Source organism: Cantharellus anzutake (genome assembly GCF_015039405.1).
Source record: "Cantharellus anzutake strain C23 chromosome Unknown EI90scaffold_23, whole genome shotgun sequence".
Classification (NCBI taxonomy): domain Eukaryota; kingdom Fungi; phylum Basidiomycota; class Agaricomycetes; order Cantharellales; family Hydnaceae; genus Cantharellus; species Cantharellus anzutake.
In genome coordinates this window covers 821,544-838,210 of record NW_024066973.1, presented here as the reverse complement: position 1 = coordinate 838,210, position 16,667 = coordinate 821,544, and the positions used below count along the sequence as shown (strand labels likewise).

General features: G+C 49.0%; 5 protein-coding genes across 5 annotated transcripts; 3 read left to right on the top strand and 2 right to left on the bottom strand.

Moving 5' to 3' along the window:
• Positions 1-63: 63 nt before the first annotated feature.
• EI90DRAFT_1025137 (SPX domain-containing protein) lies at positions 64-1,993 on the bottom strand. Its single transcript, XM_039051415.1, has 10 exons — positions 1,774-1,993; positions 1,490-1,719; positions 1,407-1,434; positions 1,261-1,350; positions 1,124-1,205; positions 933-1,067; positions 724-876; positions 637-670; positions 294-484; positions 64-237 (listed from the first exon to the last, which is right to left on the bottom strand). Exons 1-9 carry the CDS (start codon positions 1,942-1,944, stop codon positions 364-366), a joined length of 1,044 nt encoding a protein of 347 aa, XP_038916165.1. The 5' UTR covers positions 1,945-1,993; the 3' UTR covers positions 64-237; positions 294-363.
• Positions 1,994-3,096: 1,103 nt separating this feature from the next.
• On the top strand, positions 3,097-4,330 carry EI90DRAFT_1023819 (microsomal signal peptidase 25 kDa subunit-domain-containing protein). Its single transcript, XM_039051410.1, has 5 exons — positions 3,097-3,319; positions 3,378-3,538; positions 3,609-3,702; positions 3,773-3,813; positions 3,874-4,330. Exons 1-5 carry the CDS (start codon positions 3,155-3,157, stop codon positions 4,052-4,054), a joined length of 642 nt encoding a protein of 213 aa, XP_038916164.1. The 5' UTR covers positions 3,097-3,154; the 3' UTR covers positions 4,055-4,330.
• Positions 4,331-5,283: 953 nt separating this feature from the next.
• EI90DRAFT_2920402 (DUF1479-domain-containing protein) lies at positions 5,284-7,442 on the top strand (the record flags this gene model as incomplete). Its single annotated transcript, XM_039054742.1, has 12 exons — positions 5,284-5,568; positions 5,651-5,764; positions 5,823-5,886; positions 5,947-6,156; positions 6,218-6,262; positions 6,316-6,428; positions 6,482-6,506; positions 6,559-6,774; positions 6,843-6,910; positions 6,967-7,020; positions 7,076-7,143; positions 7,202-7,442. 12 exons carry the CDS (start codon positions 5,284-5,286, stop codon positions 7,440-7,442), a joined length of 1,503 nt encoding a protein of 500 aa, XP_038916163.1.
• Positions 7,443-11,420: 3,978 nt separating this feature from the next.
• EI90DRAFT_3058009 (uncharacterized protein) lies at positions 11,421-12,642 on the top strand. The gene is made up of 2 exons (XM_039060338.1): positions 11,421-12,160; positions 12,213-12,642. The coding sequence occupies exons 1-2, from the start codon at positions 11,473-11,475 to the stop codon at positions 12,515-12,517; spliced, it is 993 nt and encodes a 330-aa protein (XP_038916162.1). The 5' UTR covers positions 11,421-11,472; the 3' UTR covers positions 12,518-12,642.
• EI90DRAFT_3058007 (major facilitator superfamily domain-containing protein) lies at positions 12,594-16,474 on the bottom strand. Its single transcript, XM_039060337.1, has 20 exons — positions 16,282-16,474; positions 16,164-16,227; positions 15,859-16,105; positions 15,727-15,795; positions 15,623-15,648; positions 15,556-15,565; positions 15,482-15,495; positions 14,824-15,432; positions 14,056-14,767; positions 13,951-14,003; positions 13,851-13,899; positions 13,788-13,796; positions 13,719-13,734; positions 13,529-13,665; positions 13,410-13,471; positions 13,318-13,356; positions 13,227-13,264; positions 13,160-13,174; positions 13,048-13,110; positions 12,594-12,997 (listed from the first exon to the last, which is right to left on the bottom strand). The coding sequence occupies exons 1-20, from the start codon at positions 16,297-16,299 to the stop codon at positions 12,953-12,955; spliced, it is 2,295 nt and encodes a 764-aa protein (XP_038916161.1). The 5' UTR covers positions 16,300-16,474; the 3' UTR covers positions 12,594-12,952.
• Between the last annotated feature and the right edge of the window lie 193 nt (positions 16,475-16,667).

Below are 16,667 nucleotides of genomic sequence, written 5' to 3'. Positions count from 1 at the left end.
ACTCGCTCAGGACTTACGTTAATGAGGTGAAGAGATAGGTTACTGTCGACATAGCGTCGGATACAGTGCATGAACCGGATGGCGAATGGAAATGCGCTGAGGGCAAAAGTCAAGCCCCACTGGTGGGCGATGCCAGAGATATTAGAACCCCCGGCTTGGGAGTCAAGACAGAAAATATGACACCCAACGACCCAAGCGTATAGGTGAGACTGGCGACCTGGTCTCCGAGCCAGAAATCTAGCAGGGAGTCATCCGAATGATATATATATATATATCAACATAGACAAACTTACCAGTAAACTAAACATCAAACGAAGAGATTCCAATTAGCATGTGTTTCCATCGAGGTGCAACCGACTTACATCAACGCGCCGGTGCCCAGGCAACAACAATCTCCCGCATTTTCGTACAAGCCAATATCGAGCCGATCTTGAGAACATAGGTAAAGGATTCACCATGAACGCCGTAGCAAAAATAATCCAGACTTTCACCATCATCAAAACCAATGAATTCTGGTGCGATCATCGTCACTCACCTAGCAGCCATGTGTTTGGCAGCACCGCACCGAAACGTGCGAATGAGAGCCAGAACGAATAACTCAACGTTAAGAAAAGGAATGCAGGAACTTCTGGGTACTTTCGCGGGTTGATTGTACTGCGCATGTCGAGCTCTACGGGAACGAGATGGTGAGGATATTTGGAAATGGATGAAGATCGCTCGTACCAAATATAAATGCATAGTTGATGCGGAATCGGGTCCAAACAAAGATGTTGGAACTGATGAGTAAAGGAAATAGCACGAGAATGAATAGAGCGCCGTAAGCCTGAAGGAGGTCTTCCCATTCTGGAATTGCGTTCCTTGTCTCACTTTGGAACGCTATAAACAAACTCGGCTCAGAAAGCTATCAGTCAAACTGGCGAGTCGTTACTCACAGAGGTGGAGACCCTGCAAAACCGCTGGAATGCCAAGACCAATACAGGCACCAGAGCGGAAAGTCGTTAAGTGATGTGTCTTGTGCACGTTGGTCGCTCGAAGACGAACACGAGCCCTTCTATGATCGCCATTAGCTTGCACTGACGTTAGCAAGAACTATTCTGCCTTGAAGTTCGAACGTAACTCTCACCGAAACATTCGGAAAATGCATCTTCGACCTCCTTCAGGATGGCTAATATTCGCGAATCGCCTGCGAAGGTGCACTTATCGACCTTAACACAACATATTCAACCCGAAGCCTCCCCAGAAGGCAACTGACTGACTAACCCTTTCCGCCATGTATGGTTTTTGTACTGGAATTTTTGTCACGGTTTCAAACTTTTTGAGTACCTTTCGGAACCCGGTCAAATTGAGGATCTAGAGTTCGAAGCATTCAGATGCAGATGATGAAGTTCGACTTTAAAACCACAAACTCGATAATTGTTCAGTAATTCGAGACCGCTGAAGCACCATCGCTAGGTCATCACACGTGGAAATGGTTCATGGAAAAGCATACCGATATTGCTCAAGGACAGCCTTTTTCAACTTCCGCTTATTCCTTACATAGTCATCGGGATCCATGGGCAGTTTCTCCTCATTAGGTTTCTTAAATTGTTTGGTGAACTTCCCTCGGTGTCCCTTCAGCGCGTTGTCACGCTGAAGGTTGTACGGCGGAAGGAGCTGCCCAACAGTCCCGCGGAAGTCAGTTGGGACAATCCAAGGCGAATGCGCAACCGGGAATTTCTCCTGCGTGAGCGGTGAGTTAGGTCGGCATCAGCTATGAACAGCATAGCCACCCACATGAAAAAGTCGCCTGTGATCCTTCAACCCTTTGAGTTGTCTCTGGAGGACAGCAGCGTGGACAATAGCCTCTCGCTCGTGCACCTTGAAGAACATATTGACCTTTCGCAATTCTTCATCAAGAACATCAAAGAAGCGTGCTTCAGGGGATCCTGGGACAATGGTAGCCATGATTTCACTCAGTGTAGCATCCGGGGCGACTGAATATGGCTAAGTGGAGTATCCACATCCGGAAGACGGGTCCACTCACCGCTGTGAGCATCAGTGTTCTTTCGGGCACGCACCCAGCCCAACGGAGTCATAGGAGGGAGCCCCGTACGATCAAGCGGGAAGCGCTAGCAATGGATTCAACACAAAAAAGGCAGACAGGAACAATGTAATCGCCCTTACCTTCTCATTTGTCCCTATTTTTGGATTCGGAAAAGAGAAAAAACTATGTCCACGAGCTGGGAATTGACCACCTTCGCCGATGGGATCCTGGATGATGGGTGAAGGAAGATCAATGGGTGACGGAAGAAAATTTGTATCCGTCTCGTCATCGGTTTTCTCTTCTTGAATCCAGTTCGAGCTTATTGCCAGCGAAGGAAGCCTCAGGAACGCGCCATTTCTAGGGTGAACGTCCGGCCGGAGTAAGACGGAACTCGGGCGCTGAGGGGCGGGCTCCTGGAACGACACTCTATACGGAGAGGCCGGGGGAGAAAAAATTGCAGAATCGGGATCCGTCTGGGTTGAGGAAGTAGTTGATCCAGCTGAGAATGGAATTGATACGAAATGCTGGTTTGTGCGCATATGCGGACGGTTTGCAGCGAATGGATGCTCAATGGATTCGTTGATGGGCATGAGGGGAGCGGGTAGCAAGACAGGACGCCCCTGCATGCGGGGAACCCCAACTTCGGGGATAACACTGGGCAGGGGTAGAGGAGGGGGTGCAGATTGAGGGGAATCTTGCAACGTCGCGGCCACCTTGATTCGGTTGATACATTCCTTCAACTTTCGGTAATCACTAGACAAATCGAAGTCGCCAGGCATATCAATCAGAGATGGCTCCGAAAGGAAATGGACATGTAAGCCCCCCAGAGACAACCCTCACATGTAGGCTCGTTTCCACTCAGGTGCCTGGCCGAAGCCACAGCGGATGTTAGCACTGGCCTGGCATCGGAAAAGAAAATCTTGCCAACCTGAGCCTCTTCCAAATACTGTGCAAACTTCATGTACAGGAAACCAGAGCAAAGTCTCTTGCGAGAAAGGGCGAGGAGCCATTTAAGCCTTGGGAAGCGGAAAATATAATGACAGGCGGAGACAGTTCCCACGGCCTCACGACGGCAATCATGTGCCTACAAAATTGTATTACATTACTGCATCGTCATCAAGTCATTGCCTAATGCCAAAGAGAAAAGCACCCACAAACGGCCCTGCTAAGGAAGCTGGGGAACAGGTTCCACCTGCACCTGTGACTTCTCTAGTGCAGGAAACTTTCGATCCTGTCAAGGTCAACAATGCAAATGCTGTAGAATTGAAAATTGCTTGTGATGACGCTGTCAAAAGGGTGAGGTTACTTATCGTCCATGTATTCACTATGCATCTGAGGGGATTGCCCTTTATAGTTCTTCTCTCGGCCAGACCAGTACAAAGTCCAATATACGCATACAGATGTTAAGCTGGGGTTAGGGTGGACATCTGTGCTCATCGCGGCTGCTACAGGATTGTATGGGTGGAAAACGGAGTTCGAGAAGGCCAAGCCTCTCATATGGCTCGGCGTCACACTGTGAGTCCCGTGGACTTCTCGGAGCAGCTTAAGCCCGCTTGACGAAAGCCGCATTTTTTTTGGGCTGCAGCTACACCATTTTGACGGCTATACAAGCTGCATACACGTACTTTGTTGAAGGGAAAACAATCTTTGTTGGGAAGAGGAAGACACTTTCCAGCCGTGTATGCTATATCCTGCATATTGGCTCGAACAAGATCTCACCTCCTATTTCTTTATTTTTGCACGCCACAGATCGAAACAGAAAAGATAACCATAGATGCCGAAACATCACTGTCTCCTTCATCCTCGCCTCTTTACTGTCTGTCACTCACTTACGTCCGCTCCTCAAACAGTGGGAAGACGCTTATTAGACGCACACAGCTCAACAAACAGGAGCGGCCTTATACTTCCCTTTTTGACTCGGAGGGAAACTTTGATCAGTCACGGTTCACTGCATGGTTGCATGAGCTCAGCTTGGGGCTGGTGGACGACAAGCCAAGTGACTCGAAGGAGGAGAAGGCAGATTGCGACTGAGTGCTCTTTATGCTGCGCGCTAGCGCACTTCAGTTGTACACTATGAGGCTCCACAACTTCTTTCAAGCCCAGTCACGGCTTTTTGTTGAATTAGAGATATATATCTATATCTATATGTTGCCTTGGAGTCGGACGCATGGTTATTCCCAGGTCGCGACAGCTCGGCAATCGAAACATGCGCTTGACATGATGCTGAACAGTGCTGTGAGGGTTCCCTTCAAACCGGATGGCAGAGCTTGCAGCCCTCAGCGCATAGACAGTGAAGTTCCAGACACAGGGAAAGATTACTGTCAATCAAAGTGTTGTGGGCACCAATCGTAAGGGGGTAGCTTAGCTTGCTCTCCGGGCCGGTGAGAGCCTGTGTGTTTCCTCACCCCGCTCTCGCAGAAGGCTGGCCGCTTGAACATGCTGCTGTGCTGGTGCCTCCCGCTGCCACTGCGGCAATGTAATGCAGCTGATGCGTAAGGATCACTTCGATTGTCCAGGAATACGGTATTTGCAACTATGATACCAAGCAAAAAACATCACATTTCACGGCACGTCATTCACCCTTCACCTTGATTTTTCCACATATTTCATCACATTCGCATAGAACTGGCACCCGATATTCCCTGTACTCAGATGCATTTTGGTCTCTATGAATTTTTTTCCTTGTTGAGTGCGCCACAGTGACACATCCATTTCTCGCCGGGAATCAATCCCTTTAGATCCGGTATCCCACGAGGTCCTGAGGCGTTTTTCCAGGGCAAAGATAGATCTGATCGATCATGGCCCCACCTTCAAGCTTGGTCAAAGACAGCTGTGTATGAACGATGTTCATGTGGTGATTGATGGAAAGTGAGGAACGGCCGAACGGGCAAAACAAAAATAAGCGCGTGATGGATACTTACGCAAACCATAATGCGCCGGGGTGTGCAAAGGAAGGGTGCATGCAGGGCATAAAGGGGGCGAACAGGGAAAATTGTGCTGTTTGAATGGGTACGATCAAATGAAATCACGAACAGCCACCTCCATCTTATGGAGGTTGGAAACTCCGGCAGCCAGGGATTCCACAACCAACATCCGGCTTAGACTGGCCTACTACCCTCAGCATTGCACAGGGATAAGTGAAGAATAAAGAAATGTGCATGGTCACTTCAAGTGCCCGGATTCCTGGACTCTTATTCGTGCGCGAATGTCTAGGACCCCTTCCATCAAATTCATTCCTCTGGCATGTTTCTCACCCAGGCATGGCGACTGTCAAGAGTTTTTCTCACTCCCGACGAGAGTATGCTTCCGCTGGACCCCGTCCAAATCGCTACTCTAATCAACAGGCTAAGCCGGGGAGCGACATCTCTGACGCGTTTTCGTCTCTGGCTGGGGCTCCAATATTAGAACTGCCCCAGCGATACTCTGAGCTGAAGAAGGAACTAGTCCCTGGACTCAGGGACCAAGAGGTTCTTTTGAAGAACTGGAACGAAGTCCTTGATTGTTTAAAGCACACTAATGCGAGGATCAAAGAACAAGGTGGAAAGGTGAGAAACTTTCAATTTCCCTCGTTCCACCCATTCTGAAGCTGTTAGACTCAAAAAATTCAATTCCCTTGCGTGGATTAAGATCATCCCCCGGCTACTGTTTAGTGATATCGAGAATGGGAGAATCGATCCTGACATCTTGGAACAAGTTCGCAGCGTCGGAACTGTCATAGTGAAAGGGGCAGTGACAAAAGAGGTACATCCCAGCAGTACTCTGGGGAGTCGCCGACACTCAATTCGCTCTGCCCGTACAGCAAGCGCTAGGTTGGAAAGAGTCCATCAAACGGTACGCTGCCGATAATCGTGATCGAGCTCGAGGTATGATTGTTTTCATGTCCTGGACAACCAACGATAATAACGTGCTATTGTATTGTCTAGGCTTTCCAAAGGATGATCCTCAAGTCTGGGAGTTCTATCATTCGCGTCCCCAAGTCTCGGCACGCACTCATCCAGCCATATTGAAGACCCAAGCATTCCTACTTACCCAATGGAGAGCGGACGCGGACGCGGAGATCAGCCTTGGGAACCCTATCTCATACTTCGATCGTTTGAGAATCCGCTTTCCCGGTGATATGACATTTGCCTTAGGTTTGTTTCAGTATCACGATGGAGTTGAATAACGCGTATTGAAACCATTTGGTAATATTAGGTCCTCATATCGATGGTGGCTCTGTGGAGAGGTGGGAAGACAACAGTGCGTTGACTTATCCTGATGGGGCGACTAAAAGGTTTACGATTGTCGAGAAGCGTACCGAAAGTGCTTCTCGAGAATCCTTTCTCCCAACTGGAAGTCGCATGACGCATTTGACGCGACGCACAGGATTGAGGCCAAAATGGATATTTACGCAGGGCCCAGTGCGGTACGTGTCGCTGGCGATGGCTCTTCGGTAACACCAAGACTCACTCAATCTAGTGCAATGTTTTCCGGCCATGGCAAGGTGAGGGGGATAAGCTTCCATACTTGACGTGACACAGAATAGGCGTTCTTAGGATGGGTCTCGATGTCGTCAACGTCCGCCAATGAAGGGACGCTTCAAGTCTATCCTAACACACTTCTATCAACAGCCTATTTGATTCTTCGAGCTTTCTTCTCACCCATTCGTACCGCATCTGAGTTTGGTGGAAATAAGAACGGATATCTTGCCGCAGAGAACTGGGCACTCGATTTGGAATCAACAGCCTTTCCTGGCAGTGTTCCCGGTCGTGGTACGTCTTCATTGCAAGGAACTTCATGAAGAGACCCCACCAACTAACTTTGGGACCAATCTTCAAAGCCCAAGAACTGTCTGATGAAACCCACCCGCACCTTGAATTAACGGAAACAATGACATCCGTCCCTCCCGTAAGAGATAGTATATGGATGTGCGTTAACTGGTTAAACCCATCAATTTCACACAGGTTGATCCTGGAGACCAAGTGTATTGGCATTGCGACACTATCCACGCTGTAGAGGTTGGTACCTCTCAAAACAGATTCCCCGATCATCTCGTCACCAGTTATTTCACAGTCTCAACACCGTGGAAAGGGCGATTCGTCCGTTATGTACATTCCAGCTGTCCCCGTAACGGTAAACAAGTAGGTTTACAAATTCGTCTTGGGTGCGTCAAAAAAAACCCAACACAGTAATCTGTAGTGCCGAATACCTTGCAGCCCAGCGGGCTTCGTTCATTACTGGATATCGACCATACGACTTTTCGAGCGTAGAAGGTGAGATTGGATTTATAGGTCGCGGAAGTCTTCAAGATATCAATGAAGGCTCGCTCTCCCGACGAGCTTATGGGTTAGAGAAGTTTGAAGCTTTGGGGAATGGGAATGGGGAGGCCAATGCGATTGAGAAAGCCAATGAATGGCTATTCGGCCCGCATTCGTTGTGAGTGTCCAACCCTCAGCTCTCGTCTTGAGACGTCACGGGGCGCTATGTAGACTTCACCACTAGAAGATAATGCGCCTTGTTTCCGGAATGGCATCAATGTATGATCGTGATTGCTTCTCGCACAGTTCTGTTTTCTTCTTCTTCTCCCCTTCTGGGGTGATAACCACATTCCCATTCCCCAAGCCTCGCTCGTGAAGGGGGCACACCAAAGATCGACGCGTTTTTCTGATTCATGTGGCAAGCCGGATTGATCCCTCTGATGTCCGTGGACATGGCCTTCGCAATCGGTAAGGGACTTTGATGTTCCACTTATCCCACAGACCCTCGTGGGCGATTCTATGGTGCCAGCTCCGCAATTCTAGAACCTAAGACTACCACGATAAGGGGCTCACATACCAAAGATTCTTGATTTGGTGCATGTCTCAAGCGCAACTGGCGTTCAAGATGAAATGACCCCTTGTTTCTCTGAAAACTCATTACATACGACCCCCATGACTCGCCATGCTGCCGTGCCATGTCTAGTTTCGCAGGGATTGAACGTACCACTGTTCCTGCCGCTGCGTTTGCAGCAGGGCGTCATGGAGTTTGTGTGGTGTTTTGTTAGTGTAGCCACTCGGTTGTGGCTGATTATGGGCTTATGACTGCCAGATCAAGGATCACTAGCTTCGACTCAGATGCCTCAGTCCAATGGAGCGTCTCAATTTGAAAATCGAAGCATTAAAATCTGGATTTTCTGTCAAATCAACATTGGCCATTCTCATTTTTTTTTCCCCTGAAGTTTAGTTCTGCGGACTTTAGTCGCCTTCACGAACACGTTGGTCGCCGCGTATCCTCAAATAGATAGGCTAGAAACGAAGCGGCACTTCCAGGTCCTTCGCTCGTGGTATTCTGGGTTGATTTTAGAAACCGATCAAGAAGCTGGGCTTTATGACTGCCCGCTGCAATGCGCTAACGTGAGCGAACACGTTTCGAGCGGGCTGGGAGATGCGGAGAGCAAGATTCTATGTGTATGCTAGATGTTGGCCAATCGTTTTCATAACTCATTCATGCAGCCTCAATGCGATTATGCGATCCTATCGTCATTGCTCCGCATCTGAGCAAATACAACGCACACGAGTGTATATTTCCCCATGCAACGGGATGCTGGGAGGCCAAATATGGATACGATAATGATGCTCCTTGGAAGTGCGCAATGATGAAGTTGAGGAATGGCCTCCACATTAGCTCGGCCGATCTCCTTGCGCAATTCCTACCCCAAAAATGCATCTTCCTACACGCCAAAAAAAACTGCAGAAGACTATCGGAAGAGAACCACCCTAAGCTTGGACGCTGATTCACTTAGGCGGTTATAATAACGGTAACCCCGACCAGCGTGTACGTGCGCATCATTACTTGTGTCTATCATTTGGCCCGTCTAACCGGATGAAGCATGTTCATAAACCTCTTTGGCTCCATTGGCGGAACAAATCTTAGTCGTTTCGCTACGAACAAGCTTCTCATGACTATCTAAGTTGAGCGTCGCATTCGGCAGTCTTGAATATCGTAGTGACGACAGCTCGCCAGTCATACACATCGATTCCCCTTCGTTCCTTTGACAGTTAAATCAGATCATACAACTCAGTTGTTCTAGTTACTGGTAACGCTGACGAGCTCGTCCTCAGCTCTTGACAAGTTGGATATTCCCAGTACAGTACTCAGTACTACAGTTGCAATGAGGACGATTCCATCTCAACTTGAAGCTAGTGTTCGTGCATCTGGGAACCTTGACGCCCGGTAGTAAGTATGTCAGGGCGAGAAGTTAGTATGTTGCTACAATAGCGAAGGGAATCTCGGCAATGGGTGGCGCGAATCGACTTGATCACTGCTATATCAAGGTATTGCTGCAGGTCGTAGAATGTATGCTATCCTTCCACCCGCGGCGGTTATGTCCAGTTGAGGAACAAATTGCAATTCCGTGCAGAGCATCGGCCCCGCGGACATTAATCTGCGCAAACTCGCTACCTCACCAGTCCTGACCTGCAATCGTTATTGCAAAACCACGATCGTCCCGATCGAGTGGAATGTATGTAATTGCACAAGTTCGCTGAAGGTTCATAACGTAACAAGAATGACACTCAGGTTTCTAAGAGCCAGACTCAGAATATTAGGAATCGGTATCGATAGTGCTACTGGGTGTCCTCTTCCAGGAGGCTCCTCTTGGGGCAGCGCAGCCACGAAACTAGGAGTTACGCTGATAACGAGAAAAGCCAGGTGATCAGATGGCTGGCGCTGGTGTATACCTTCGGAGACATTTGAATCCCATCGTCAGATACTGTCGTACTCGTACTCGGAATTGGAATCGTCAAAGTCAGGACTCCAATTGTCCCAATCGACTGCAGGCTCTTCGTACCGCTCACATGGCGCTGGGTCTTCGGGTGTCGTTCCGGGCTCTATTGACGGTTCGAAGCCCTGATCCGGTATAATATCATCCATATTGGGCGTGACGAGAGATGAATCGCCCTACTCACCGCCATCCAATCTACTTCTGTGCGGGGTACCGATGTGCTGCATACCTAAGAGTGGACGCTTTAGAATCATCAATTCAACAGCACATCAACGGAGGGCTTGCATCGGCATTCGCGGAGAATTCAGGGCTATCAATAGGGCTGGTGGCGGGATGACGAATACTACACTGTAGCTTTGATACACATCCATTAGCCACGCTGGAAATCATTTGTCGAACGATAGCCACTCAACCTGTATCACTTTATCTAATAATCGATAAAGAAATATCGTGCGTCTTTGACTGGCGTCTATTGCGGCTTCGATTTCAGATAGGAGCTCATCACCCGCACAACGTTGGCTGACGACGTCTGTGTAGAGAAAGGAGTTCATAATAAGGGTCTTGTCGCACTTGATGGTGAGCATGGCAGGGGTGCAGAAAGTCTTATAAATAATATCTCAGAAAGTTGCGGCGTGGTGTCAGGCCCGCAAGAAACAATGTTAATGTGCAAAGCAGCGTGAAATTGATTTGGATCGATGGTCGAAATTGGTGGGCCATATTTCATGAGTTTAACAGAGCGTAAAAGTTGGAGAGGTTGACTGAAACCCATTCGTCCCTGTTGGGCGCCATTCACCAATGCCTATTCCCCCAAATGGAGGTGTTTGAGTGGTTCGTTCAGAAGATGGGTTGTGACTGTGACCATTTGCGGCATGTCACTGCTTCGCCTCATTGGCTCGGCCACAACCCATGCGCTCTGCTGGCTGCTCAAGCGAGGCCAGGGTTGGTGAAATGAACCAGTTTAGAACTGTGCATCCAATTGGCTTGTCATCCATGTATCAATGCGAGTCCCTTTGAACAAGTCTTGCAATCTACTGTCGCAGCTTCAAGTTCGCTTGCAGAGTCCTTAGAGTCGTTCTGTATACAGTGAAAGCCGCCTTCCTCCAGAATTTGTCGCCAGGGAGAACTATCTGAGAATTCTCGTTCTGAGCAGGACCCTTTGCCATCACAACTTTATGTGACTTCCCGTGTGTGCGATCGAAATGTTAGCTTCGAAAACTCGTTTCAGGTACTCGGTACTGTGCCTCCCTCAAATTCTGTAGCACTTGCATGGTTACACTGGGTGATCATTGGCTGTTCCTGTTTGGGATGTTTCTGATGGCCACAAAAAGGCTCTTAACTGCCAAGATGGTGCATGATTGGTTCGCTGGAGGAGGGGTTCCGTTCGGGTAATCAGAATGGTTTCGTGCCGTACCAGGTTCCGGTAAAGGGGTCGGTATCTCGTCGCCTAAAGATTCCACCAAAATCTTTTCATGCGTTACTAGAGCTTATCTTCCCAAGAACCCAAACCCCATGGCGGCACCCAAGCTACTGATATTCAAAGCGTGTCTCCTTTCTGATTACGACTCATAGCGACATTCCTGGCTACCATTCATTACTACTGTCGCACACTTGCTCACCAATCCGCTGTCTGATGCTTCCACGTCAACTCGGGTATATCTTCGAACCTTGCTGTCGTTCTTGAAAAAATACTGTATCCTCACCAGAAACTATGGACGAAGTGGACGAGTACCTAGACTGTCCAGCATTTCTCGAAGAGCATTCGCTACTCGATGAATTCCTGGACGACCTCCCGTCGAGCCCAGTGCTCTCGGAAAGGAGGGAAACCATTGAAGCATCAGAGCGTGCGCACATGAGATCCATGTGTAACACTTTTCGTGCCAATCCCTTCACGTTTCAGCTTTCAGAAGGCGGTGTTGGTCAGCGCCAGGAGACAGAGACCGCCACCCCCCATAGCGAGCCCCCTCTTTTGTACAACTTCTGGCTTGACGGGTCTCAGCCTCCAATTCAAGAGGCCCCTCCAAATGCATGGAGACGAAAACTACGTCTCAAGCGTTCTTCACGCTCTACATCAGACACAGAGTGCTCATCCCCAATCGTCGTTCCTCCCAAACGATCCAACACTCGTTCACAATGCGAGGGGCTTGAGTTTAATCGCCGAAGCCGGAGGCTGGACATCGATCCCCGTCAAGTTAAGACGGAGAGAGGCAATTCGCCCCCGGATCAACCTGGCACGGATGTCCCGCATTCTGCCGGCCAAACCCCAATGCCCTCTCCTTTACATCCCGTCTCCCTCTCTTCTCTTTTGTTCCCCACATATATCGCTGCTCCTGTTCCTGGTGGCACCCCAATCATAGCATATCCTGAGTCTCCTGCAACGAGCCTCTCCTTGCACCGAGGTCAGTAATGACTCGGGAACCTTGCTTGAGCGTCTTACTTAGACTCTGATAGGGCACATACCACCACCACCGAGTTCCTCTGAACATCCCGCTTGGCCCGGCACAGGGAACACCGTCCATCGAATCCTCAGCCAATCACCCGCATCCGAGTCGTTCCAACACACATTCTATCCTCCTGACCGGAGGCTCAATCCGTCAACAGTTAGCCATTGGCCTCACTCTCGTATCGCACCTTCTGCGAGTAGCGAACTTATACCTTCTCACCCTCCCTTGCCTTCTTATCATTACCGCCTAACCGAGGATCTTGTATACCAGCAGCTAGGGTATGATGAGGCTCCTGACTTAGGTTGGGTTTGACCGCAAAGGTATAGACCCCTGTCCCCATTTTCGGCTAAATTCGCCTCAGATCAGGCTGCTTCATCTGAGTAGTGAAATTCCTTGTATTTCCAATATCCCCGACCTATTATGTCAACATTACCTAGCTTCTATCATGACTTTTCAGAACGTTTCGCAGAGAGTTTCGGCCCGAGTCCCCGACTGCTTCAAGTGGATTTCCTACCGTTCACTTTCCCGACGCCACCCAACACTCACCTAGTCTCAGCAACGACATATTGGGTTTGAGCATCGTAGACATTAAAAATGAAGAGTTTTGGGGCAATCCACAATCATCCAAGAAGAGAAGAATATGCACATTTGGGTTCCAAACAACGCAACAAACCACAAACCACCGAAACTCAATGGAATACAGGATGAAATAGGGTGTTCGTGCAGTGAACACATTACTGTTTGGGTCTAGCGGATGAAGAAGCTGAGGAAAATTGCAACGGCACACAATGCCTAGGAAGACGAATTAGCGCAGGTGACCAGAAGGTGTTGGACTAACTGACTGAGCACATATAAAACCCGAAACCATAGCCGTTGGGGTCATGCGATGTGCTTTCCGACCAAACCTATGGGAAGCTAAGCGCCAGCATTTCCATGCAGTATCAAAACACCTACCCATCCTCCTAGTAGCTAAAGATGCCGTTCAGGTCAACATGATATGAGAATGTGAAATGAATCTTACCGGTCCCAACACTCTGGCCAAAGAAGCAAGAGATTGTGCTATAACTCGTTAAATCTGAACTCCTAGAGGGGGGATATCTCCTGAATCTCACCTAAGCCGTTCGCAAACCCGATGACGCTTGGGGCAGATACTACGGTGATTCTTAAAACATTGAGCAACGCAGATTGCTTCGGGAAGACGCACAATAATTCAGAAGTACGGCTGCGGACGTAAATGCAAAAGTTGAGCCAGCATAGCGGACAGCACTTCAACGAAAGCGTCAGTAGCACTTCGAAGATGGCTAGGCACCAGTGAGTACGTACGTGCTTATCAACAATAAAATCATGATCAAGTTATTACCGTCAGAACTGCCGTTGGTTAGCCGGCGGTAAAGAACGACAGTGAGGTACCCGGGTATAAAGAGAGCGGTTCCGATCCTGAACATCGCAAGATGAGAGTACTACGAGGAGTTAAATGAGGTCAAATATTCGCCACCACGGTTCCTGATCTTACCTTTCCCCTAGGAGGGCTTGGGACGAAGTCGTCATCGATCAGAGACGATGAACATTGCCAATCACTCACCCAATGTTTCTAAAAGGAAATATTTCAACTAAATTATAAAAGCCCACCAGGCGATGTGCTTACGGATACAAATAGAACTGATAAATGATTTGTGCGCCGCACATAAGGCCGACTGGGAGCCAATGTTTAATAAGGCGTGGTGCTGGAAACGAGGCTTACTTACTGAGAATTGCAAAATGTCCAGGACTTAGCCCAAGTCCTCCTTTGGCGTAATCCCTATAACAAGCTACTGAGGCAATGACCAACATGGATTAGTGAAGACACATACGAAGTAAGATACATCAGGAAAACCTGATCATGGCTAGTGGTATGGATGGCGAGGACGAAGTATTGGAAAATAATGAACAGAGGCAGGAGCGACCACAGGTTTTCTGATTTTTCGACTGTCGATTGAACATCGTGTGTTGACTGAACATCGCGGTTTGACTGAATGTCGGGTGCTGACTGATTCGATCGCTGACTGGATTCCGACGCAGATCTTTCCGTGATTGGAGTCAGACTCTCATTGAAAGGGTCTCCAATAGCTGGATACGTGTGCTCGGTGAATTCCAGAAGTGCAGGAGGGGTCCTGAGGCCAGTATTGGAGTATATAGCTGGCATAACCAGATGGGGAGCTGTTGCCATTTGTCGGTCTGCTCCATGTGGCGGTGAGCTACCAAACGAGGTTCTCCCGCCGCCTACAATTCCTCCACGACTGTAGGAAGTCCTTCGGGAACCAGGGTATGGTGATGTGAGACCTTGAGTGATACTTCGCCTGGGTCCCAAAGGGGATCCTGTAGGACCATGGGGCGTCCAGCGATACTGTGAAGCTGACTCTATGGTGCTGAATCGACTAGGGAAGTTCGATGCTGCTCCATCCGAATCTTCTGTCCCAGCATCTGACATCTCGTCGTCAGAGCCAATGAATGGATCCTCATTGTCCGCAGTTGCAGCAGCAGCGACCCATAAACTGGTCATCGACGTGGCATTCAATTCATTGGCTATGAAAATGGCCGGAAATCAATGCAGACACTCAGAAGGATTGATCTGAACTAACCCATGATTAGCCTCTGCGCAAAGTTGAGATCCTCGCGGGGCGCATCAGTTTCAGTGAAGATGGTGCGATTCATTGCAGTACTTGCAAGGCTACCTCGTCGAGCCTCATTTCCCGCAATGCTGGAGAATGTTGGACGACTGCTCAGTCGACTCCGGTGACCATATGCCGATCCAGCTGTACGAGACAATCTGGCTGAGCGGATAGCCATGGGAGAAGCAGGAGAAGATGGGCCTGCTCCCGGCACCAACGAATCTCTCCTAGGCGATTCACTTCGATTAGCATACGCTTCTTTGACTCGATTTGCGAAATAACTCGATATCTTCCGCTTAACACTCTTCAGTTGTTCCACCGGTTTAGGGACAGCGCGACCCTCTTCGATGAGCGATTGCCGACCAAGGTCAATCTGCGCGGGTGTTGCATTGTCGGTGTCTTTCTCCGGCAGCCGAATGCCACCCTCACGCGGCCCACCGTCCCAACCAAGAAAGAGACAAAGAATGGCTCCAGTCAACAACACCGATGAGGCAATCAGTGGAGGAAGGAGATAAGGGTATTTTTGAAACAACGGGATGCGCCCGAAAGAGGTGGGCCACGTCTTTGAAGGTGATTCAACTAAATATCGGTTAGTGTGTGCATTTCGTTCAACGCACAAGACACGTACACGCGCCACCGATGCTATGTATCAACAGGAAGGTAAGTCATTGACGACAACGAGGTAGGAAGAGCGCAGCTAACATTGCACCAGCTTTAGGAGCAATATCAGTGAACTGGCAATGGCTCGATTAAAAATCAGTGTGCTCACCAACACCACCCAAACCCCAGCTAAATCTGCTCTCCGTGCAGCAACACCGGAATGTAGTAGACGCTATCAGATACTTGTATTTATATTCGTGGATGGACACGTACCCCATAATCGCATATGCACGAGACTCATTTGTGAAGTCGGCAACATTGACGACGCAACTGCGAGCGACTCTGATTTCAAAGTCATTCTGAATATCAATGCCCAGCAGGACCAGAGAAACTGGGATGACACACCCAACAGCGCCGTTGAAGACGCCTTGAATCAATCTTACCACGACGGCCTCTGGGAAAGACTTGCACGTCCCAAAAAGAGCACATGTTATAGCATTCCCAAGAAGTGAAATAAAAAGGACAGCGCGATTCCCATGTTTTTGGGCAATAGTAGCCCACAGCAACGACGTTACGAATTGTGTTACGAAAAATGCCGCAACAATGATTCCAGTGAAGGAACCTAATTCAGCTGTGTCTCCAAGGTTGAATGCTGTAGCAATAAAAGCATGAATATTATATTCCCAGAGATTAGTGGCAGAATGGCTTACTTTTTACCATATCGACCAGGAAAGGAGTAGACACGTTCGCGCTCAAAAATTCTCCCAAGACAACCTGTCGGTGCCAAGTGTCATCCACTGCTGGGTCTCAGGAAAGCCATCGGCTCACAATCGACAATACTATCATGGGTATCTTGGGTAATGGCGTCGAATCAATCTGTGCAGGGGCAGAAAACGCATTGGGGATAGAAGCTCGCTCCAATATCAGGGATTCCGAAAGGTCAGATTCACCCAAGCTCTTATAGCGAGCAAAGTTTGTTCTCCATACGGGCCTGCTAGAGGCTACAGAATCGCGGCGAGGCATGCTGGCATCAAACGAAACACTAGGGTCCTCGGGAGACAAGAACATCGGGTTTGGTTGCTCATTGGGCCGTGGTCCCTGAGGAAATGAGGGGGGTGGTAAATCAGTGTTGATATCCATCCTACTCGCCGCCAGCACTTTATAATGGCTTCAATGGCCCTTCCTAGATGCTAAGGAGTGCAAGATCCCTGGAA

What these genes read in the sequence shown, in the direction of transcription:
- EI90DRAFT_1025137 (XM_039051415.1), bottom strand. Translation starts at nt 1,944, where the DNA reads ATGGCTACCATTGTCCCAGGATCCCCTGAAGCACGCTTCTTTGATGTT. An exon ending in ATCACAGGCGACTTTTTCAT is followed by an intron (nt 1,720 to 1,773) that starts GTGGGTGGCTAT and finishes CCGCTCACGCAG; the next exon opens with GAGAAATTCCCGGTTGCGCA. An exon ending in AGTACAATCAACCCGCGAAA is followed by an intron (nt 485 to 636) that starts GTACCCAGAAGT and finishes TGATGGTGAAAG; the next exon opens with TCTGGATTATTTTTGCTACG.
- EI90DRAFT_1023819 (XM_039051410.1), top strand. Translation starts at nt 3,155, where the DNA reads ATGCCAAAGAGAAAAGCACCCACAAACGGCCCTGCTAAGGAAGCTGGG. An exon ending in GTGATGACGCTGTCAAAAGG is followed by an intron (nt 3,320 to 3,377) that starts GTGAGGTTACTT and finishes TGCCCTTTATAG; the next exon opens with TTCTTCTCTCGGCCAGACCA. An exon ending in ATATGGCTCGGCGTCACACT is followed by an intron (nt 3,539 to 3,608) that starts GTGAGTCCCGTG and finishes TTTGGGCTGCAG; the next exon opens with CTACACCATTTTGACGGCTA.
- EI90DRAFT_3058009 (XM_039060338.1), top strand. Translation starts at nt 11,473, where the DNA reads ATGGACGAAGTGGACGAGTACCTAGACTGTCCAGCATTTCTCGAAGAG. An exon ending in GAGCCTCTCCTTGCACCGAG is followed by an intron (nt 12,161 to 12,212) that starts GTCAGTAATGAC and finishes AGACTCTGATAG; the next exon opens with GGCACATACCACCACCACCG.
- EI90DRAFT_3058007 (XM_039060337.1), bottom strand. An exon ending in GTCTTCAACGGCGCTGTTGG is followed by an intron (nt 15,796 to 15,858) that starts GTGTGTCATCCC and finishes CTTTGAAATCAG; the next exon opens with AGTCGCTCGCAGTTGCGTCG. An exon ending in CGTGCATATGCGATTATGGG is followed by an intron (nt 15,649 to 15,726) that starts GTACGTGTCCAT and finishes CACGGAGAGCAG; the next exon opens with ATTTAGCTGGGGTTTGGGTG.